This window comes from Podarcis erhardii (assembly GCF_964252035.2).
Source record: "Podarcis erhardii genome assembly, chromosome: 3".
In the NCBI taxonomy this organism is placed as follows: domain Eukaryota; kingdom Metazoa; phylum Chordata; class Lepidosauria; order Squamata; family Lacertidae; genus Podarcis; species Podarcis erhardii.
Window position 1 is genome coordinate 95877522 of NC_138507.1, and position 22712 is coordinate 95900233.

The 22712-nt window shown below is 40.2% G+C and overlaps 1 protein-coding gene and 1 long non-coding RNA gene across 4 annotated transcripts in view; one reads left to right on the forward strand and one right to left on the reverse strand.

Annotated features, from left to right (window-relative positions):
* GPATCH2 (G-patch domain containing 2) overlaps window positions 1–17779 on the forward strand; it is a 98862-nt gene extending 81083 nt beyond the window's left edge. For all 3 annotated transcript variants that reach the window (XM_081857808.1, XM_081857810.1, XM_081857809.1), the window contains 2 exons: window positions 2603–2685; window positions 16373–17779. In XM_081857808.1, the coding sequence (XP_081713934.1) occupies window positions 2603–2685; window positions 16373–16542 (253 nt within the window). In that variant the 3' untranslated portion in view covers window positions 16543–17779. The remainder of the gene's footprint in view (window positions 1–2602; window positions 2686–16372) is intronic.
* The window catches only part of LOC309339649, a 67929-nt gene that overhangs the window by 13439 nt on the left and 31778 nt on the right, over window positions 1–22712 (reverse strand). The window contains exon 2 of the long non-coding RNA XR_014155497.1: window positions 15265–15394. This is a non-coding gene — a long non-coding RNA (uncharacterized lncRNA). The remainder of the gene's footprint in view (window positions 1–15264; window positions 15395–22712) is intronic.

The window sequence follows — 22712 nt, forward strand, 5'->3', positions numbered from 1 at the left end:
TAGCTGTTATTCCTGGAGCTAGGGTCTCCAGGTTCAATTGGCTGACTTTATTAATTTTTATCTTTCATCCTGCTTGAATTCTTGTTTCCCTCCTTTCCATTGCTTCTCAGCCTCCCTTCATTATAACAGCCCTGACAAACACTGCAATCTATTATAGAACGAGCTGTGCCCCAAAGTCCCTTGCTGCCAGTGACCCTGCAATAATATTATGAACAGAGGAGAGGGAGGCTTAATGTTTCTTTGTGTAAGTTATATTAGATTTCATATATTCTTCATCTACTGGTCCACAGTCACTTTTGGACCAACTTGAGACATCTACAAGGTCCAATTTTTAAAGCTTGGCCTAATTTATATTTCAGTTTAGACATCTTCAGATTGTGACTTGTGATAGAAAACAGCTGGCTTGTTATTAACGAAACACTGTGGTCCCCAGTCCAAACAGTTGTATGGTGACTCTATGAGCAGACACGATACCCGACTCTCTTGTTCGGGAAACAGACACAAACACACAGTGGCCCCTCCCTTCTTGTTCATGTAGAGGAGAGGAAGAATCTTTCCACTGCCTTCACCTTCATGTGTACTATATCCTGTGTCTCCCTCCCTCCTCAGCCTGTTTAATGACAAATTAGCAAATTCATGCCCCCGCCCTGCACAAACCCAGTTCATAGCAAGTTGCAAGCATCATGAATTAGAGCAAGGCATGCATGCCTTTTACACATGTGTACACTTCAGGTACCTTTTTGTGTGTGCTAAATTTGAGAGGGGCTTTTCAGATGTTAGGCATTTCCATAGACCTCAGGTTTCCTCCAGGTTTGCTGATACCTTTCTCTTGTACTAGGCTTCATAAAGCAAACACACACACACTATAGATTGAATATAGAAGGCATGATACAACCAGTCATTGTAATTATCTTCAGCTTGGGAATCAGCAAAAGCTGCATTCCTGCACTTCCAAACTTCTGCCAAAGATTCAGAGAGAATGTAAGAAACAAACATCAGAAACTTCTCCTTCTTGCTATCTGTTAATGAAGTCAGGTGTAAACTGCCTGCCTAATGTTTGCTAGGGAAAGTGTTAATTTGGGGGGTATTTTGCTTTTGAGTTCTTTGGCTGCAACTTTTTTTTGTTTTTTGTCTCTGAACAAAAGGAAATAAAGAAATGAATCTCTTGGCTAAGTTCTGAACTGCGGTGATTCTCATAGCCTTGTCTTACCTGAAGTTAATGTCTTTGTCCTTTCAGCCAAATGACTGAGTACTATAACCCTAGGAGTCAGAAATAGAAGTGTACACTGTATCCCAGATAGATCTCTGAATTGGAACATAGTTGTTTAGTTTCCTTACCACCCAATAATCCAGTACGTGGCAGGACTACCTTGTTGTACTTTGTGATAGGGAGGATTTAGTCCCACTGGTAAAGCTGGAGTAATTAGACCCCCCTCTAATCAAGGTTTATCCATGATCTCTGGGGTGCCAAGGTAAGAAGAGGAGTCAAAACCTCTCAGAACGATGTCAGTCAGAAGAGGTTTATAAAGTTATGAACAATGTGGAAACCGGATTATGAAAAAATTCCCCCTCTCTTCTTCAGTTCCAGAACTCTGGATCATTCAATGAAATGGAAGTATTTTCAGGACAGGCAAATAAAAGTGCTCCACATAATGCATGATTAACACGGATTTTTTAATTAGAAGATGTGATAAGTTGTGATCAACAATTGTGTTTCTCATTTTAAATTTAAAAAGACATTAAAGAGAAGATTTTGCAATGTATATATGTTACACATTACAGGTTTTGTTGAATTTGATCAATGCCATTTTATTATAAAGCCAACAGAATGTTCTATTTAAAAATAATGTTTTGTTTCCCACTTGTTTATCACCTATGAAAAGATACTTGTTAACTGATTTTTTAAATATATATATATATATGTTATTCTGACGGCAGATATTAGTAGGCAACTGATAGTCAATAATATTGTGATCATTTAAGTATACTTACCTATTGCTTTGTCAGTAGCATCAGTATTCATTTTATGTTGACTCATAAAGATTGTCAGTTTTGAAAACCTGAAAGTATTTCTTTTAGAATGTATTTATTCCAGCAGTGATTTAGATTGTTTCTAAATACTGACTGCTTGTCAGTAAACATAATTCATTTTCAGGATGTGGAACCTGCAACAAAATATTGCAGTGTGGAGTATTTCTGATCTGAATTCTAGACATAACATTCCTTTCTCTATCCCAACCAGTTTTTAAATTTATTTTTATTTTTTTGCCCAGTAGTATTCTGTGCCAAGTGAGCATGCTCAGTCCTCACTCTTAGATTCCCCCCACCCCCCAAAAAATGTTTTGTATTTCTGCAATCTTTGGGCTTTCTCCAAGTCTTTTTGATGCCTCCCTCTAGTGTATGGCCAATGCCCTTTTGGCTACATAAGTAACATCACTCTAAGCACTAGAAATACAAATAGTATCTGAAAGATTCCAACGTGTAGCTCTATATTTATTTAAATTATTTTGACTAGGATGCAGATTCTGTGATACACATTCTTCTGTAGAGTTGTTGTTTTTCCTACCAGTTATTAATACATCTCTCTGGTAATTGCTTACAGACAGACAAGTGTGCATTTGGGATCCTTATGTATGGGTGATATCAAAAGAAGGAGAAAAGCCGCGCCACTGCCAGGACCCACCGGTAAGCAGATTCACCATGACGACACATCCAGATGTCTTAAGTCTGCAAAACAGCATGGAGGGCAGGAGAGAACCCAGAACCTGGTTGGGGCTTACCTGCACAAAACTGGGCTTGGGGTGGTTTGACAAAGGAGCATTTTCAGGCAGCAATCCTAAACCCACTTACTAGGGAGTAAGTGCCACTGGCTTCAGTTGATTTGCATCTGACTGCATGGGATTACAGCCCAAGAGCATTTGTAGAAAAGAGCTGTTGCAACTTGACACTTAAAAGAGCAAAGGGCTGGTGCAGCTCATCCCTTTCCTCTCATTGATTGGCCCTGATCTGTTTCTCACTGCCTGGTTTATTCATATGGGAAAAGACGACCTTACTGACATCAACAGAAGCGTCCCTCCCATTGCAAACAGCAAGCATGGGATGGCCCAGTTCAGAGAAGAACCACAGTCAAGGCAGCCCAATCAGAACCTAGCCTCACATTTACTGCAGTAGCCCTTCACTCTTCAGCAGTATATTGTCCGGATTAATTTAGATGACCAGTTTTTCTCTGACTACATGTATTGCCTTTTTCATTTACTATGTTGTTAGTGGAACTTGTTTGTTTAAATAAGTTCAGTGGAGAACAGACTCCACAGCTAATGCATGGGAGTGGTTTTCACAGAGCACTAACTGACCTCCTTTGTGCACTGAACCTTCTCTTTACCCCATTCCCTCTTGACAAACTAGTCTTGCACAATTACCAAAACAGCACATGGTGACTGGAAAAATCAGCACGTGTTGTGGAAAAGGTATCTAAATCCATCTTCTGTGTCGCTGAGATCGTAAGCCTTCTGTTGGAGCCCATGCCAAGTAGGAGTTCTGTATTCTGCTTTGTATTGTTTGCTAAGTGTTTAATATCAGTACTGAGCACACTATTTAAAATCCGCATGTTGTATACAAAAGAGGCTACATTTTCCTAAAACAATTATGAGACTATTTCAGAAGGCACCCTGTATCTACAGTGTACATGAGAAGTGATAAAATCAACTTGTGTTAATTGTCTTTTTCTGTATGTGCTTGAATGTCGCCGTACTGCACACTTGTCAGCAAGGAAATATAATTTATGGGTTGCCTCCTGCTAATGGAAGCACCCTTTGAGCATGGATCCACTCAGGTGATGCGCCCAGTAGCAGGAGGAAGCAATGCTTGCCAGTTACCCTCTACCTCTGCAGCCCCAGTGCCACTTCCCACACTATTTGGGCGGGTTGTAGGACCCCCTGAAACAATGTGGGAGATGGCTCTGGGATTGAATGGGGATCAAGGAATTGCCCAAATGCCTTTCATGGTCAGAAGAAGTCTTATGTTCCTAGAAGGTAAAGCCTGCTCCAATCCATTTTGCTGGCATATATAAAGTGTGCACACACAAACGTAGTTATTGCATTCTGAACTGGCCTGTGGAGCTCTTCCGTAAAGTTATCTAACTTTGGCATTTCAATGGAACGGCTTTTGATTTTCATGGTGTTTCAGACATCAGTGACAGACCAAGAGAAGAGTCTGAAAAATATTGCTAAAGCACCTTAGTGGCAGTAATATGGAAAAAGAGTGTGTCTAGGTCAAGTCCTAAGACTCTGAACATATGTGTAGTGAGTAGGAAAATGCTTAATGGCTGAGGAGAGGATAATATAATTATTTCTACAAGGTAATTTTATCTTCACAACTTGCAAGTGACAGAAGGAAGTCATTTTGTAAAGTATATGTACGTATAAAGCATCATAAAATTAACTTTAGTGTACCTTTTCATCCCAGGCTTCCAACCTATTCAGTATTTTATTCTGTTACTGAAATCTGGCACACTTGCTTAACTTTCTGGTGGTGGCAGTAGTGTAAAAAGCCCTCTGTTTTCTACAAAAACAATTTGATCCCCACCCCACCCCGCAAGCCATAATTTTACAATGTTTAAGTGACTGGATGTGGTTTTATTAGAAAAAAAAGAAAAGAAAAGAAAAGAAAGGCTGAGAAGGGATTTCAAGATTCTTACAGCGCTACTGCTCTATAAGGGCCAACTTATGGAATAAAAACAGAGAAAAGTGCCTCTCAATAACTACAGCGGAGGCTCCACACATTAGGGATTAGCAAAGCAGTTAAGAGGATAAACGGTGAGCCCTGGATGCCCCCCATTCAAATCTCAGCTCAGCCATGAACTCCAGCAAGCCTTGCTTCTCACCCCCCCCCCATTTCCCTGTAATATGGAGGCAGAAACAGTGGGCTAGCACTACTGCAGCTACCTCAGCATACTCCCCTTGCAGCGCACGCGATAGCCATCCGGCTTTGCCTCCTGCCAAAAAAATCCATCCTGTGAAAGGTGGCAGAAGTAGGAGATGCTTGTACCAAACTCTGTGGCCTGGGTGGGCCTAAAGGCCTGCAAATGGCCACATCCAGGGTGGGGTAAAGGCAAGGGCCCTGCTGTCCTGAGGGTCACAGTACAGGTGCTTTTATATGTTGCCTTTGCGCTGGTAGAAGGCAACTGCTAAAGCAACAGCACCATGGAACCATTCTCGAAGCGACAAGGCTGTCAAAAGTGCCAGGATCTATGGGCCTGATTTTGTTAAGTGCTCCAGTTTCTAGAAAATGAGGTGTTGTGGCTCAGGTCAGCCTGGAAACAATCACCCCTCTATGTGGAATTCCCTCCCAACAGCAGTGTATCTGGTACCTTGTGTAGCTTTTGTCATACACCGAAGACACACTTCTTTGACACCTAAGATACAGAGTTTAGGACCCACCCAATTCACTTAACTGTAATTTAACTTTTTAATATTGTATTTTTAAATGGCCATAACTCTCCTTTTCACCCTCATGGTGAAGGGCAGGTAAAAAATATAATTGATGTTTATGATAATAGAGGACTGAATTGATAAGGGGGGAAACACACTCTTCATCTGCTTAGGGAAACTTCCCTCTACGTTTGCTTTGAGGATGTTTGAGGATTGAGAGCTGGTACAGTCTTTGGGGCCCAAGTTCAGGGCTGCACACCTCAAGGACCCCCAAATGACCACCCAGAGAGCACTTGACTATGGAGACAGCGGCAAACAGGCCTTTCATCAGCACATGGGTGCACTGGGCCCACCAGGGCTGATGCCGGTCACTGCTTCCTTATTTCGAATAACACTCAATAGTCTAGTTAGGCTTTTCTACAACAAAATAGTGCTTGTTTTCTTAAATGTGTTTAATACCAGGGCAGTGAACGTTTACTCCATTTTATTCCTGCAGTTATGATGGTGTGGTGATCTAAGTGAGTTTAAAATGCAAAATGGTGCATTTCTTTCTTTCTTTTTTAATCAGAGTTGTCAAACTTGCTTTTGTCTTTGCTGTCACGTATCAGGAATGTAGAAGTAGCTGTAAATCATGGAATGGCAGTAGCAAGGGGAGAAGAGAAATGTTAATTGTGTGCTTCACAGCTGAAGTAATACACATGGCTGTAAGACCCCTGTCTACTACAGGACATAGAAGATTAAGATTAAACCTTACACTTAAATACCCTGGGAACTGAGCACTGCCCAGTAAGACTGGACCCGTTTTTGTTTCAAAAGAAGTATGAAATCAAATAAGATAATCAAATTGTTTGTATTGAGTTAATTTACAAAGCTCTGCTGGAATGTTGCATTCCACTAAGAGTTTAAAAGATCCACGAAATAAACTGTGAAAGTAAGGTACCTATGCAAACCTGCAACTAGTTAGTTGCTCCCCTTGACTTAAAATGCCTTAGCTTGTGTGTAACTGGATGAATTATATTCTTCACAGTGGTGTTTAAGTATAATTCAATTCTTCTGCCTTATTTATTCAATTATTTGGATATTTTTCCAACCTTACCCCAGAGGCTCAGATCTGGCAAAAAGGCCAGCCTCCCAGTAATAGACTTGCGAGCCTAGCAAGTGCATGAAGAAAAGATTTCCATTGCCACATTCATAAATGTCAGTCGGTGACAAATGGTTTTCCCTATCTTTGTATGCAGTATGTTGAACAGCCTTATTTATGCATGTATGGAGGATAGATAGCATGGTGGAGCTAACAAACAGTTGGAATGAGGTGTTTGTGTATTTGTGAATCCTGTTCAGCACCTGTGCCGCTACGTACTTCTAGATATGTTACAAGGCTGTAGACTACTGTAGCTAGAAGTGTTATTGGTTAAACATTTATTAATTGTGACAAGAACACCCAATTTATTTCAGCGCTCTGGCTTATTTACTGCTCTTTCACCTTTGTATTTTGTATTGAAAAAGTAAAATGAATATTGATAGAGTTAGCTATTGATTTCTAAATTTATAGCCTGTTCTCAGCCTTGAGACAAAGTCACATACCAATAGTGCCGTGTGTATTAGTAACAAAGGATGTAGATTTACTCTTACAGCAATGAAAAACTGTTGAAGCAAGAAACTTTTAGCAGTGGAGAGCATTTTATAGTTTGAAAAATGTCATCTGTAAAGGTGAACTAAAGCGGTGAAGAAAATAAGGTGAATTCTATCAGATAATTCCAGTCAACAGCTGAAGTAATAGGGTCCTAATCTGTATTTTTTTTTCTCGAAAGAGGAAACGTTTGACTTTATAGTCTATGCTAAAGCTCCTTTTTTAACATTGCAGCAGGAAACCAGGAAGGGTGTACCACCTGAAACAAAAGATGCTTCTCCTCATATATTGCCTACAGTTTACCTACAGCCTTTTAAAAATGACAAAGAATGGTTGGAATATGTTGTTCCTCTTAGGGCAGCCATGAATTTATTTCAGGAAATAAATACCTGAAGGAATTGATGACTAGTGAAGCAATATAATATCTGACATGGGAGCATGTCATTCTGAATGCCTTTGTCGGCTTGCTAAACACCTGAACTGTAATACTATTTCATATGAGTCCTTAAGAGGCTTTATGGCAAAAACAGAGTGCCCTTGAGTTTGTGTGGATATGCATGCACCTGGGCACACACTCACAAAACAAGTGCTTTCATTGTTTATTCCTGATCCCTTGGAACGTGACTAGGAAAGTAGGGCTCTAGCATTTCCAATTTCAGCATCCAGTAGAGTCATTTTTGCCCCCTGAGCAAATACAGTGGTAGCAATACAATGGGCAAGGGACACTCCACTCCTACTGCACTTAACTGGTTTTACGTACTATATAAACACATACTATCAAAGAGGCTACAGATATGTTGGAGAACAAAACTTAACTGCAGTACCCTCAGGTAATCCCGTGTCTCTGAGATCACAGAGTCACCCCGAAGGTTCTCCATTGAAGTCGGATTTCTGTAACTGTCTGTCTTCTGTGCTTCCCTGGAACTGAAACCAGTTGTGTCTTTCTCCTGGTTTGTTTCCCCTCTATGTCTCAGCAGAACACCAAAGGTTTAGCACTTTCTCATCACACATCCATCATCTTCTCCCTTCTCCACACCCCTGGCTTTCTGTACTTTCTTCTCTGTACTGTCCCCCACAGTTCGATTGTTAACTTGTGGAAACTTTGGGCAATATCTCCTCCTCTTCCTACCCCACATACAAAAATGTGAGGTTTACATAGAAGAGAATGCTCTGGCACTAAAAGTACAGGAAAGCTTTTCTTGGCCTTTTGCTTTTGGAGCTGCCTTTTTAAATTGCTGTATAACTTTAAGCCACTTCACACATTGCATGCATTCCAGGTAGCAAGTTCTTGTAATGAAACTCCACCAGTTTTCATGGTGATGTTCACACATGCGCATGTACAAAGTGAAATTAGAACAAGCAAAAACAGCAGAGGCTTGCTTTAAACATTTCACATGTAAAATGCAGCAAATGCTAGCATATAACGGTAGCTCAAGGTAGTAGATAATCTTTGATGAAAAATAAATGCTTCAATATTTTGTCTGGGTTAGTTGGCTACATGTTGTGTTTCAGGCTGATGCACTTTGGAATGACTTGAGTTATCAACTCTATTTTTTTATAAGAATGTGTTTTAATGAAAAATCTGACAGATTCTCTATTATGGTATGTAATATCAAGTACTGCTATAAGGTCATCATGACTCTGTTTAACAAGGTAATCAAAAGGCTAAATGTTTTCATTCCGCTTAAAAATTGCCAGCAAAACTATTTTGCTGACGTCTAATGCAGCAGTGATTAAAAATCAGACTTGAATATGAGCAGTGCCAAAATGATGATTTGAAACTACTGTGATTATACTATTCCAACAGAGGTTACCCAGGCCTGGCTTGTGGTGAAGGTCAACCTTCTGATCTGTTTATAGAAAAAGGACAGATTTGGGTTAGCTAGATAAGCTGGGGTAAATTTCCAATGCACTGAGCATAAGAGATTGCTTCCAGTTTTTCTACTGTATAACAAGCTTGCATATTGTCCCTGTTAACACCAAATGGTTCTGCTGGCATTGTATGACTGGTCCAATTAAAGATTCTATCAAAGAGAACAACCAGCAAAAATGCCTATAACCAGTACTTTTTCACACAGCCCATAGTTAAACTATGGACCACCAACTTGGAGGTTTTAACAGAGGATTAGACGAATTTGTGGAGGCTAGTAGTATTGTAATTTTATGTTGTGAACCGCCCCGAGATCGGCAGATGTATACACATTTAATAAATTATAATTATAATACCTTCACTGTCAGAGGCAATGTGCTTCCCAAAATCAACTGCTGGTAATCACACATGGGGAAAGGACTATTGTGCTTAGTTTCTGCTTGGAAGTTTCCCATGGGCATCTAGTCAGCCGCTGTGAGAACAGGCTGTTGGACTAGATGGGCCTTTGCTTTATCCAGGAGGCTCCTCCTATGTACTATGTATATGGTATCCTGAACAGGCTTAGCTGCTGTTTTTATCTGTAAGCCGCCTCTAGTCTTGTCAGGGGGAAAGGTGGGTTATAAATAAATAATCAAGAGCTCAGTAGCTAAAGCATGAGACTCTTAATCTCAGGGTTGTGGGTTCAAGCCTCATGTTGGGCAAAGAGATTCCTGCATTGCAGGGAGTTGGACTAGATGATCCTTGCGGTCCTTTCCAATTCCACAATTCTACGATAAGCCCCAGTACACAGTGCTGTATCATGAATACGCAGCACCAGCCTTGTAAACCCCACTCTTCCCCCCCACTCGTCTTAAAAGCTGCTCATGGGAGGAAGTCAAAAATGCTCTTTAGAGAGGATTGAGAAGATGCTAGCAGAAGATAAAGGGAGTGAATGCATGAAGGTGCCTTATAGCAAGTCAGGCCATTGTTTTATCTGGCCCAATGTTGACTGCGTCTCGAATATCTCAGGCAGAGGTTGTTTCCAGCTTTACTACCTGATCTTTGCCGGGGGGGGGGGGGTGTCTGCTTACGAAGTATGTGCTCTGCCACTTGAATTGTGGCCATACCCTGAGGGGAACAGGGTGCAAACCCTTGCTTGTGCTTAAAGGTGCTATTTAGGTCTTACCATTGACTTTGCATTGAAACATACAGATTAGCATTCAAACAAAAGGTCTCAGCATTCACTTTCTAGGAGTGCAGATGGCGAAGCAGAGCATACAGTGCATATAGCAGCGTTGGTGTGATTGCATGTTGCCCACTTCAAGCCTCATGGGCCTTACTCTCCCTCACTGAAGTTCCACTGAGCAAAAGGCTTCGCACCTGTGGAAACCATCCCAGCAGGCATGTGAGCGTCTTTGTATACCATTTGTGTCAACTCAAAAGCATTGAGCTGCATTATTCCTCAATACTGTGCAAGTTCAGCATAGTTAACTGGATTACTTTGGTTTGGTTTGGTTACTGGTAGTGATTTTTGTATCTATATAAACATTAGCTTTTTTTTTTTTTTTTAAAAGAATTCTTCTCACTGATTTATTTGCTCTAGGGGAACCGTTAGGAAAAAATCATGGATCATGACGGCTTGTGGTTTCGAGAGCAGCACTGTTACAGCACATTTTTCCTGCATCAAGCGGTTTCAGACCTTTACATTTTGCAGGCTGGTTTAGCAGCCACAAATAGAGAAGTAGAGAAGTGAAAGGAATACTCTGAATATTAAATGCCTTCAGAGAACAGGGGGAAAGGTGCACTGGGTTATAAAGCGAAGCAGCATGTATCTCCCTGTTTTCCATTGGCTGTTTATCCAACATCAATACAACACTTTAGGAGCCAAATTACTAAACAAGCTGCCAATTAGGCTTCCAGTCAGCTGGATAGATTAGTGGCTAAGAGAGGCAGATACAAGATTTTCATCTCTTGAGCCAATTACTCAAGTGAATTACCATCCACGGTGCTCCTTGGGAATTTAAGGTAGAAAAGACTCACTCTGCTGCGATAGTGAGATCCAGGATAGGGGGTCAGGGTTATCAGGCCACGTAGTGTAAAAATTGCCCAAGCAAAAAAGAGATCCTTCTTGGAAAGGACTTAAAGGATTTAGGGCTGCCAGGAGTGCTGGAAAAGAAAATAATAGTTGTGGGGTGTCCTGCTGCAGCAAACTTGTTAAATTCACATGTGTTAATCTTATAAAAGGGAAGACGGCCTCAGTTTTAGCAAAACAAAAAACAAAAAACCCTCAGTATGAAATAGTGCCTTCTTAGGAAATGATCAGACTGCTCCACTTTTACATGCAGATATTACTAAAAATGCAGGGTAAGGAATATTACATTGTGTTTAATCCAAAATCATTTAATTGGAACTATTTGGAGAGTCCTACACACATACATTTCCATGTCATGTTTTATTTCTAAACCACTTACGTTTCATACTTGGTGATTCCAGGCCCAAAATTTAGGCTGCAGCCCTATGCATACTGAATGGCACCACTGAGCAAAATGGGATTTACTTCTGAGTAGACATCCAAAGGATTGCTCTATGATGGTACAATCCTGTGCATATCTGCTCAGAAGTAAGTTTCACTGAGTTCAGTGAGACTGACTGTGAGGTAAGATTAAGAATAAACTGGTTTTTAAGAGACTGACTAAAAATGCTCCTAGTTAATTGGAAATAATTTATTTTAAAATGGTAATTTATTATTAATACTTTTAGTACTTAATATTTTTAAGTACTTCAAAAAGTGTAGATTTCAATTGTCATATGAGAACAGACACTCTTTTCTCTCTCAACACAGGAGGGAACACTTTTCTAATATGCCTGCTATGACACATACAAGCATCATCTAAAAAGAGAACATTTTTCTTCTACAACTAATTGTTTTATTCATGTATCATTTTATTCAGATTTAATGCATTCAGTGATTTAAAATAAATGAGTGTATGATATTAATCAAACAAGAGTTCGTACATCAATAGATAGACTTCCCCCATAAAAAATATAATGTTAAAAATAGAATGTACAGGTCAACCACAGATAAAGCTTTCACCACTAAGCATCTGCATAAATAAAGAGATCTGATTTCCCCCCCCTAAAAGATGCTCTAATCAGTATTTGTGCTCCATGAGAACGGCATTTTGCCCATGCCTATGTATCAAACGTATTCTGTGTGGCATTTTTTTCTAAGTAGTGCGCTTCTCGGTTTCTGTTAACAAAGCTGCTGTTTTTTGGTCTATCAAAAGCAGCTCATTCCAACAGAGTTCACTGGGACTTACATCTTGGTAAGTATACCTGGATTTGCAACATTAAACTCGTGTTAAAGGGGAAGTGACATCAGTTTTCTTATGAGCCTGAACAGGAAACAATGTGTTTCAGTCACAGTGCTAGCAATTAATGTTCACACAGATTAAGCAAGAAATTGTTTATTTAATCAAGGCCACTTCTGGTATTGTTTTTTGGTTTTTTTAAAAAAAAGTTCAAAAGGTACCAAAGCAAAAGCTGCAAGATGTGCATGTTTAAATATAGGCAAGGTTTCTGCGGTTCTTTTGTGTTTTGAGAGCCCTACTGAAATTCTTAAGCAAATGTAAAACCTGAACTTCGGCAAGCTGTTGTATCCCAAAATGATTAAACAGATGTGAAGCCTGCAGCAGCATTAGACCTCTGATCTGATTTTTAGCTTACAGATGGAATTAAATTAATTCATGGCAATCCCTGTAAAATCAAGGGTATGGCACTGAATGCTAGTGCTCTGCTTAACCAGAATGTACCTGTTCCAACAGCTGTTGAGAAAAATTACACGGCTTAATTTTCATAGAAATCTACCTTTAATGACATCATAAATATTATTTTGAAATAAAAATTTAATTGCAAGGTTTGTTTTTTCTCTCTTTTTTTTTTCAAAGGAGTGCCTTGATTTACTATATACAAACTTTATTGCCCTTTTTCTTTTATGGGCTTTATATTAAGTCTCTAAAACATTTACATGCATAAGGACTATCTCCAGGAATTGTGAAAATATGCACTGGTAGAACTACAAGACTGTACATTTTGGCTTACTGTGATTTCCCGGGAAATTCTGAAGCTTTTGCTCTACCAATGAAAGTCACTGGCCAAGCAAGTGTGTTCTGTTTACTGTGTTTGTGGCAACAACTGCAGTGAGCTGCCCACTGACACTGTTTGTTCTGGTAGCAATCAGACATTGCAGTCCTTAAACAGCAGAAAAGCTTTGTGCCACTGGTGCAGCAGCCTATTATTAATGAGCAGTATTAACTCTGGTCTTGCAGAGATTGTCACAAAGTCTTTCCTGCTGAAACAGTTGGAGATTCTCTGCCTTTCTCAGGCTGTTTGCATAGCTACTTTTCTTATAGATGGAGAAAAAACCCTGCTACTGTATTTATAATCCTCAACATGGTTAGAAAGTTGCCCCCAATTGTTTCTGGGGCCACTTGCTAGAAACAGCCCCTTGGGAAGTTAATTCTTTTAATTGTGATGTTCCAAGTAGTTGCTTTAATTAGTCGATAAATATAAAGTACAGTAAAAGTAGTTTTTAGTTCCTTGCCTTTCATCCAAAGAACACCAATAAATTTTGCATGTGGTTGTTCTTTCTCTGTTTTAGGTGACACAGGAAAAACGGCAAGAAATAAGGTTACAATAATTGTTGCCTCAAATAGAAGGCAGTGTTCAAAATAAGCCAATTAGAATGCCTGCAATTTGCTAAATCACTACAGAAAGTCATTCTCAAATTGAGGCTTCAGAGTTTTCCACAAACAATGAAATATTGCATACAGCTTGCCTTTTTTAAAAAAAGGCAAACTTTTAAAGGCCTAGTGCAGATGCAATTCTGTCCCATCACCAGAACATAGTCTGGTGATTAGGAACAACACACCAAGTACCAGGTGCTTCTCCAAGTCCCTTCTCTCACTTAAACATTTGTCTCCTTCCTTTTAAATGTTGACACAGCATTATGTCCAAACTGCACTGATATTTTTTGGTAACCATTGTGTCAAGTCATAGTTTGCCAACCTGTTTGTGACCATCAGTTACAAAATGATCTGGTGCTAACAATGATTTGGTGCCATCAGACATAGCACTGACCAAAACTGAAGGGGGAATGTCCACATGAGCGAAGTGGAGCACATGATCCCATGCGATGCTCCCAAACAGCGAATACCAAACAATAAGGCAGCATTCAATCTGCACTTGTGCTACAAGGGGTGGCAGTGGTTAAGTGTGGTGTAGTGGTTAAGAGCGGTGGACTCGTAATCTGGGGAACCGGGTTTGTGTCTCCACTCCTCCACATGCAGCTGCTGGGTGACCTTGGGCTAGTCACACTTCTCTGAAGTCTCTCAGCCTCACTCACCTCACAGAGTTTTTGTTGTGGGGGAGGAAGGGAAAGGAGAATGTTAGCCGCTTTGAGACTCCTTCGGGTAATGATAAAACGGGATAGCAAATCCAAAAGAAAGAAAGAAAGAAAGAAAGAAAGAAAGAAAGAAAGAAAGAAAGAACTAGTTTTCTTATCCTTTAGTAAGTATGCAATGACAGCAGACTTTGATCCACTGAAAAGTGCTTTTGAACTGTAGTTGGCCTCTGTCAGTCTCAAGAGACAATGGAAGAGTTTACCTTCGGGGTTAAAGTCAAAGTGTTGGAGAGTTGCAGCACCTGCCTTTAAACATGTTATCATTAAAAACATTGAATGATACCCAGTGTTGCACAAGTGGATTTCCTCTTCCTCTCCTGCCTTTGTCTCCACCCCTGCTCACAAATATGTCCCAACTCTCCAAAGCAGATGTAATGAGAGTGGGGGCTGCAGGAGGTAGGAGAGGAAGAGAAAAGCCTGTTGCCTGAGCAGAACTCGGCTCTCCCAGTGGAGGCACACAATTGGATACCTCCCACCAACCTGTTTTCTTTCTGTACCCTTTGCACTGTGACGTACGCTTTTATATCCCTAGCACATCTCATTTTGTGTTTAAAACAATCGTGTAAGGAAGGTTATGCTGCAAGGGTGGGTGGCTTGTTGAAAACCATTCAGTGAGCTCTAATAGCTGTGGCTAGGGTTAAAGCAAGTGCGAATCCACATAAAAATCCAGCACTTGATCAGGTGGGCTTGCAGTACGGTAGGAGCAACAGTAAGTAGTCTTGGCATGCAATTAGCAAAGCTGCTTTTTGGCTTGTATATTTATAGGTGCTGAATGGAACAAAATGCATGGAGTTTCAAATTCTGATAATTATATCCTATGTTGAGAAGGAAAATTTCATTATATTGTATATTAAAGTACTTAAGTATCAGTTAAAAACAAAACTCTTCCAATTACCTGTCAGTCACAGAAAATTGCGTACTTTCCACTGAGGGGCTGGCATCAAGAATAGTAACACCACTATATAAAGTTGCACATTTTGAAGAACAGGGTGTTCAGCTCTCTATTCCTTATAAAATGCTGGTTTCTGTTAATGTTAAAAAGAGCAATTATAAGACTTTAACTTTTCCAGTCCCTTGTCTTAACTCTCTTGTACTCATTGTTATACATTTGTATCCAGCTTTCAGCAAAGAGAGACCCACAACAGCTTTGTTAAGCTGAGCTTGTTAGGCTTCCTCACCTATTTCCATTCTGCCCAGGACAATTTGCTGCCTGAGGCACAGGACAAGATGCCAGCAACACACTTTTCTTATACAGGAGCCGAGCGGACTGGCATTTGCACCTAATTTCAAATCAGGCAAAAAGGACAGTGTCCTCAATTGCACCTGAGGTATCTTAGAATATTCAGGACAGGCCATGTGGCACATGCACAGCTCTGTCCTCCAACACCTCGGCACAACTCACAGAAAGTGGGAAAGGACAAAAAGAGAGAACCCTAATCCAAATATCTACATGGCAGCCTGACTCCAGTGCCACCATGAGCTGGGTTCTCTCATGTGCCCCCATAGCCACAGACGGGTGTGACACAGGCAGGAGTAGCTGGTAGTTAGCATAGATTAGATTTTTATGATGTTGGCCTCTCCAATAGTATCACCACATAATACTTAATATTATATAGACTGCAAAGATTTTAGTGACAAATGTGCAGTTTAAGGGAGCTGAGCAATACTTTAACATTGATTAATGCAACCAGGTTCCCCTGTTTTCATTTCTATGGTTCTTGCCACCTTTGAGTCATGTTGGAATGTAATTTCCAACACATGTTATTATGCATGGTGTTAAGCATTTATATAATTCTTTTTTTCTCTTTCAAATAAGGAAAATTAGCCTATAACATTCTCAGATCAGCATGCAACCTTGAGGTTGATGTGCACAAAGACATCCTGTTCTAGCAACCTATTAGATAAATTAGGAGAATAAGAAGGTTTAAGGCTTACGGGGAGATTATCCTGCTCTTCTGCATATGGCCATCCTGATTAATGCTGTGTATTTCTTTTAATCTCAGGGTTTGTAGGTGAAAATGCTCAACCGATCTCAGATAGCAACATTGGCAGTAGGATGCTCCAAAGTATGGGCTGGACACCTGGCACAGGCCTTGGACCAGAAGGCAAAGGGATAGCCGAACCAATCCGAGCAATCCAGAGGCCAAAAGGACTTGGACTTGGATTCAGCTAACCTAAAGGCACTCCAGCTGCTGTTCAGACAAGACGACGACCAACCTTTCAACTCTGAAATAACTAAAAACATTCAGCTGTTCTCAGAAACATCCAGTGATTCTTACCGTCACTTTTGAATACAGAAGCCTCAATGTTTTCTATTAAAAGCTGCAAGGGACCAGCCATTAGGGCAGTCCTGATGTTTGAACCCTAACTCTGTAATGGTGCTAATCTTTTTAATTGTACTTTTTTATTTTCTGTGGTCTTGACCATTTATATTGTCAAAATTTCCAAGAACTGATTGGATTCGTTCCCCCCACCCCTTTAAAGACTTGCCAACTGCACAAGTGCACCTGAGTTTTTCTTTCTCAACCCTTTCATAGAACAGGCCACTTTTGCTCGTTTCAATTATAATGGAAAGCTGCTGTGTTACTTAATAAGATGGTGCAGATGCAGTATAGTATTAGACATTGCTGCACATTTCCCTTCCATTCCAAAAAGGTCTTGGTAGATTGTTCATCAAGGCAGCATAGATGCGGAGCTGCTTTAACAGCACTCTAGTGAGGAAAGAAGGAGTGATAGAGTTCACCTTTCTAAAAGATTGCATCTCTGCCTCAGTGGCAGCCAGATACAGCCTTCATGGGCAGGGCTGCTCATGACTCTGCCTCATTTCAGGCCAGTTTAATTTTATATTTAATTTGATATACAATATTTGTAGATGAGCCAACATAAAGCACATTTTGCTTCCCAGCATGCAATTTTGCATGACAAACGCATGACAAACGGCAAGCTTTATTATTCCAGGAGTTGCCGTATGTAACTCCACCCTCCTCTCTCTCACCCTAATACACACACCTTTTGAGTACAATTTTAATTGGTTGTTGCATCTTAGGTGGTGTTATTTTAAAAGCAAGGTTTTTAAACCAATTGTACTGCTGTCATTTATCCAATCACTGTGAATGTGTATCCCAACCCGTTGTTAGCTAAGTGGATTTAAAATGGGACATTAGAGTCTCTGAATTATAGTTATAATTTGGGAGATATTTCTTAACTGGAAAGAAACAAAACATGGTGGTGACAAAGGTGGGCCAGGGTGGAGGCTTCTCAGGCACATATTCTTGAAAGAAGGTGAAAGGATTTGAAACAGTCTAACAGGAAGTGCTTTAATTTTATCAACACCCATAATTTCACACTTAATATCTTGGCTTGCTTTTGTGCTGACACCAATCTCATTAAAGAGTCCTTCTATCACTGGACTGGAGGTTTATTTCAATGACTGTGTTAGCTTGGCTTAATCATACCTGTACCCTAAAGTAATCACTTCAGAATTCATATACTGCTGCCAGCATAAGGCTGTATTCAGATGTCACACTTCCCACCACCTGCTATCATTGGCATAATAACATTCCCTACCAGACACAATGGGTGAAATCCAGAGAACTGAAAGCAGAGTTCCACTTACACCATTGGGCTTTCCTGCTCCTCGATTCCCAATGCCACCCACTTTGCCCTCAAAAAGCCACCCTTGAGTTTCAAAGGATCTTCCAGAATGGGATGTGCCGGGGGGGGGGGGGAGAAAATCAGCAGAGATAACACCAGCTTTTGTGACTGAAAAAAATAGGTACTCTTAAATAATAAAATCCAGTTTCTGAATTCTGCTTTTTTCCCCCTTTTCTTTTTTGCCATGCTCAAAACATAAGGAATAGGGGAATACTCAATTGTCAATGGCTTCAAGTTAGTAACAAACTGTAACCTGAAAACTGCCATTGCCTGGGCACTGTGGTATCAGTAATATATTAGTTGCTACTGCATTGCACCTGGTCATCATATGAATGGGCAATTAACTGGTTTTTAGTAGAAAGGAAGGAAAGGGAGGAAGCAGTTATGGCAAGGGTTACGATGAGGCAGTGGCCAAAGACAAAGGTCCCAAATAACTAAGAGGAAGAAGCAGGAGTTAAGGGAAAATATATAGGATTCAGGTGACAGTATTTGTTTGCTAAGATCGGAATTATCTATTCTGATTGGTTGCTCAGTGTCTCAGGCAAAGACTTTTGTCATCAACTGCTCTTTGATCGAATTCAGGTTGGGAACCCTGGGCATGAACCAAATTTCATCCAACTCCCTGGTCCCCTTCCGACGATCAGCTGCTCAGTGAAGTGAGAAAGGCTTTGATGTTCAGGTCCTTCCCCTTTTCTGTTCCTTGCAAATATGCAAAAGGTATGCAAAAATGCATATGATTTTAAGAGTGCAAATACATTTTGAAGCTTGAGACTTCAAATAGTTGAAAAGAAGGAATTATTGTTCAGCTATCTATTGAACCTTGTTTGCATTCTTCTGGTATTACTGAGTTTTGCCTTCTGCACAGGCAAAATAAAGAAAGGGAGTTGGAGAGCTTTTTATAAATATGTATATTTATTTTAAAAAGTTATGTGAATAAAATGGAAGGTAAATATGAGTGCAGTTATTAAGAAATAAATCGCTCTGAGTGGGTGTCTGGCTCTGTCTGCTACCGGAATATGGCCTTTGCCACAGTAATTCATAAAGTGAATTCTGTAACATGGTGATCCTACTATAAAAATGTCCCTAGAGTGTGCTACAATTTGTAGCTTCCCTCCCAAACAAATTGTGCTTCCTTTTGCAATGTGATTTTAGGTAAGTAGATCTAGGGATCAACCATTGCAGTGTAACTGAGGAAAGGAGGGTGGTTTAGAGATTTAGTCATAAAACTTCAAGAATTATGAGCTGGGTTGTAATTTAGATTTTAGAATAATTTATTGCAAGGCAAATACCTACCTTTGATTCAAAGCTGCAATGCTCAGTGTTAAAATGCTAGCATAGGTATTTTTGATGCTTCCACATGGAAGAGTTAAGCAGGCGTTTTCTCTTTGGTCGAGTAATAATAAATTGACATCCTCTGGAGCCCTGGTGGCTGATGGGTAATAATTTAGGCATATAGTAGACTTGATTAATTTGTTATCCAAGTAATACTAGACTACTGTACATACATGCAGCTTTAATGAAAGTACTGTATGTGCATTTAATATATAATCAACCTGACTTTTTTGTGTGCATGCAGCACTATATCTCCACTTTGTGATTAAAATGAAAAACTATAGGCATACAAATATGTTCTGCTGTAGAGGGATCATTGTGTAATAAGCTTGTTTTCTACCATTTGCCCTTCCATTTTGCCTTTTAAAATTCAGTATGTGTTTTTTATTTTAAAAAACCTGAAGTTGAATTAGCAGAAAGTGACTCGACATCCACACTGAAATTAAAGTTTCAAAACTGTGACCAGCCAGAACAGAACATTATAAATTCTACTGGGGGGGGGCCCACAAAACAAAATGCCTTAAATGTTAAAGGGTAAAGAGATATAGTCAACATATAGGGGTGGATTGCTATAAGTCACAAATCAAATCATAACAAAAGGGGGAAATCGCATAGAAAGGTTTTGTGCTCTATAGCACCATCTGGTGCTGCATGTTTGTAACACATTTAAAATGCTGTTTTTTGACTAATGTAGCTGAATCAGAAGTGGGTCTCCAGGTGGCTTAGAAAAAGTTAAAATACACACTATTACATTTTAGGGTTATAACCATCAGTAGCCAATGTTTTAGTTTATGCCAGCACTTCCCAAACTTGTTTTTCACGAATCACTTGAAAAGTGCTGAGGCTCATGGCGGGCCACTTAATAATTTCTCTACCTGTCATAGCAATTCTAATATGTTATGCTAGTTGCTGCATCATTTTAATTGCATTTTTATAGCTTCTTTTACTTCTATTGTACGTATTTACTGCATTGCAATTCGAATTCCATAGAATTAAAATTATAAATGTTCTTCACAGACATGCCACAGGCCACCAGTTTGGAAACCCCTGATTTATGTTATTCCTTTGAGAATTGTGGTGAAGACGGGTGTGCAACTAAAACCTTGGCTGCGCATTATTTTTACCCCATGAGAGAATGCTTGAAGCATCCTCTGTGTCACCATAATGTTCAGTACCACATGCTTCTTCTGTGTGGAAGGGGGAGTTTTCATGCCAGCAATATGACCTATTTCTGGTGATGGTTGTGCACCCTTCAATGACTGATTCAAGTGCATCCACATGATAATAAGGATGCATTGACTAGTCCCAAGAATCTCACTAGTTTTCTCACCTAGAGTTCCTGTCATTTAAAAATACCCCCATGCAGAGTTCCTACAATATGAAAAAGGTTGCAGCATTTGGCAATTGGTCATTCATTTCTTTATCCACTGACTTATTTAAACTAGATGAAATCTGACTATAGTTTTTGTTATTATATTAATCCATCCAATAACATTGATTGCATTCTAAGAAATTTTTGATCTGTTAGAATCACACAAGTTGCCTTAGGGGTAAGAATGAGTCTTTTTCAAAGAAAAAAACCCCAAGTCATTAGGTATTAAATACTCATTGATTTAACAGGTTTGCCGTAATATATATTCAATTGACGAGTGGACCATGAAGGCTCCTTCTGGAGGTCTCCTACTAAGCACAGACTCATTACTTTACACACCTGACATTTTAAGTAGATCCAGATTTCTCTCCAGCGAGTCAGTCCCATTAACTGTCAGTGTGATGATCTACTATGGCCACTTTTGGTTTTATCTGTACATTAGAGTTGTCTCCTGTCTTTGAATTGTCAGACAGCATAAATCATCCCCCTGATTCAGACATCGCTGCATTTGCAGCGGAACAATGAGACTCGATTCCTTGTCAACTTTTTCAGGGAAATGTTTGTGTTTCATTGTAGTTGGAACAAACGTAGGTGCATTTTTGCCTATGCATTCTGGTTAGAAAACTGTAGCTGTGGATATAAGAAGGATTCACACCGATCTCTTCCCTCCTACATTCAACCCTTGCCTAAATCAACAGGTGAGCCATTTCTAAACTGTTTTCCTGTTTCTCATCTTAGGCTATGTCGTAAGAGCAGCAACTCACCAAGAGGCTAATCATGAGCCACATTAATACATAGTAAATGAAAACTGGCAGGATCGCTGAAAGCATAAGTAATTCTTAATGAGTAATTCTGAGTAATTCTTAATGAGTGCTACAGTTGGCTTATAGGGCAAAGGCAACACAGAACCAATACACCAGCATTCTCCCCAGTGCTTTTTTTCTGGGGGGGACGCAGGGGTACACATACCCCTAAACATTTTGTGAATCTAAGTTTGGCCTCATTGAGGGGCAGTATTTCAATATGAGTAGGAAAATGAGAGTACCCCTAAACATTTTTAAAGAAAAAAAGCACTGATTCCCCCTGTTTCATTCTGGTTATTTACTACTAAGGCAGGCACCCCCAACCTGTGGCTCTCCAGATGCTTTGGTCTACAACTCCCATGATCCCTAGCTAAAAGGACCAGTGGTCAGGGATGATGGGAATTGTAGTCCAAAACATCTGGAGGGCCGAAGGTTAGGGATGCCTGTACTAAGGGATATTTCTCTATCATTCCCATCTTGGTTGAACTTGTTTGGCTTGGTTAACTTTCTATTATTAATCATGTGACTAACCAAGCTGAGCTCTGACTCGACAGATAGGCAGTGCTGCAATAGTACACAGGGTAGCTTACAAGAATAGAATTCAGTTCTTTATAATTTTGACAGGAGCTGGGCTGGTGCCAAAGGCTGATTGCTTTACTGTGGATTGCCATGGTGAACCATGAGTTGCTTGGTAGTAGTCTGTGGAGCCATATGCTCCAGCCCCTTACACCAGGAGCAGCCAATGTGGTGCCCTCTAGTTGTTGTCAGACTGCAACTCCCACAAGCCTCAAGCTAACATGGTCATTGGTCAAGGATGGTGTCATTCTACTCCAACAACATCTGGCTGCCCACCTTTGTCCAACACCCTTCCCTTAAAAGCAGGGGTGGGTAACTTGTAGCCCTCCAGTTTTCGCTTGAATCCATTTCCTCTCAGTTCCAGCCAGAGTGGCCAATGATTAGGGATGGCCAATGGGAGATGCAGTCCAACAACACTGGGGGGGACAGTTTTCCCATATCTGTGAAATACCCCCACTGTACCTAACTGATAACACATCGGCGGCGGCATTAGGCACTTTAACTTCCCACTTAACTCAGAATGAGAACCAGCGTGAAATTCTGATTTCAGTCCAAATGGAGCAAGACCTTTACAGCTGTGCTGGCTTTTGTCAGGCAGGGCTTTGC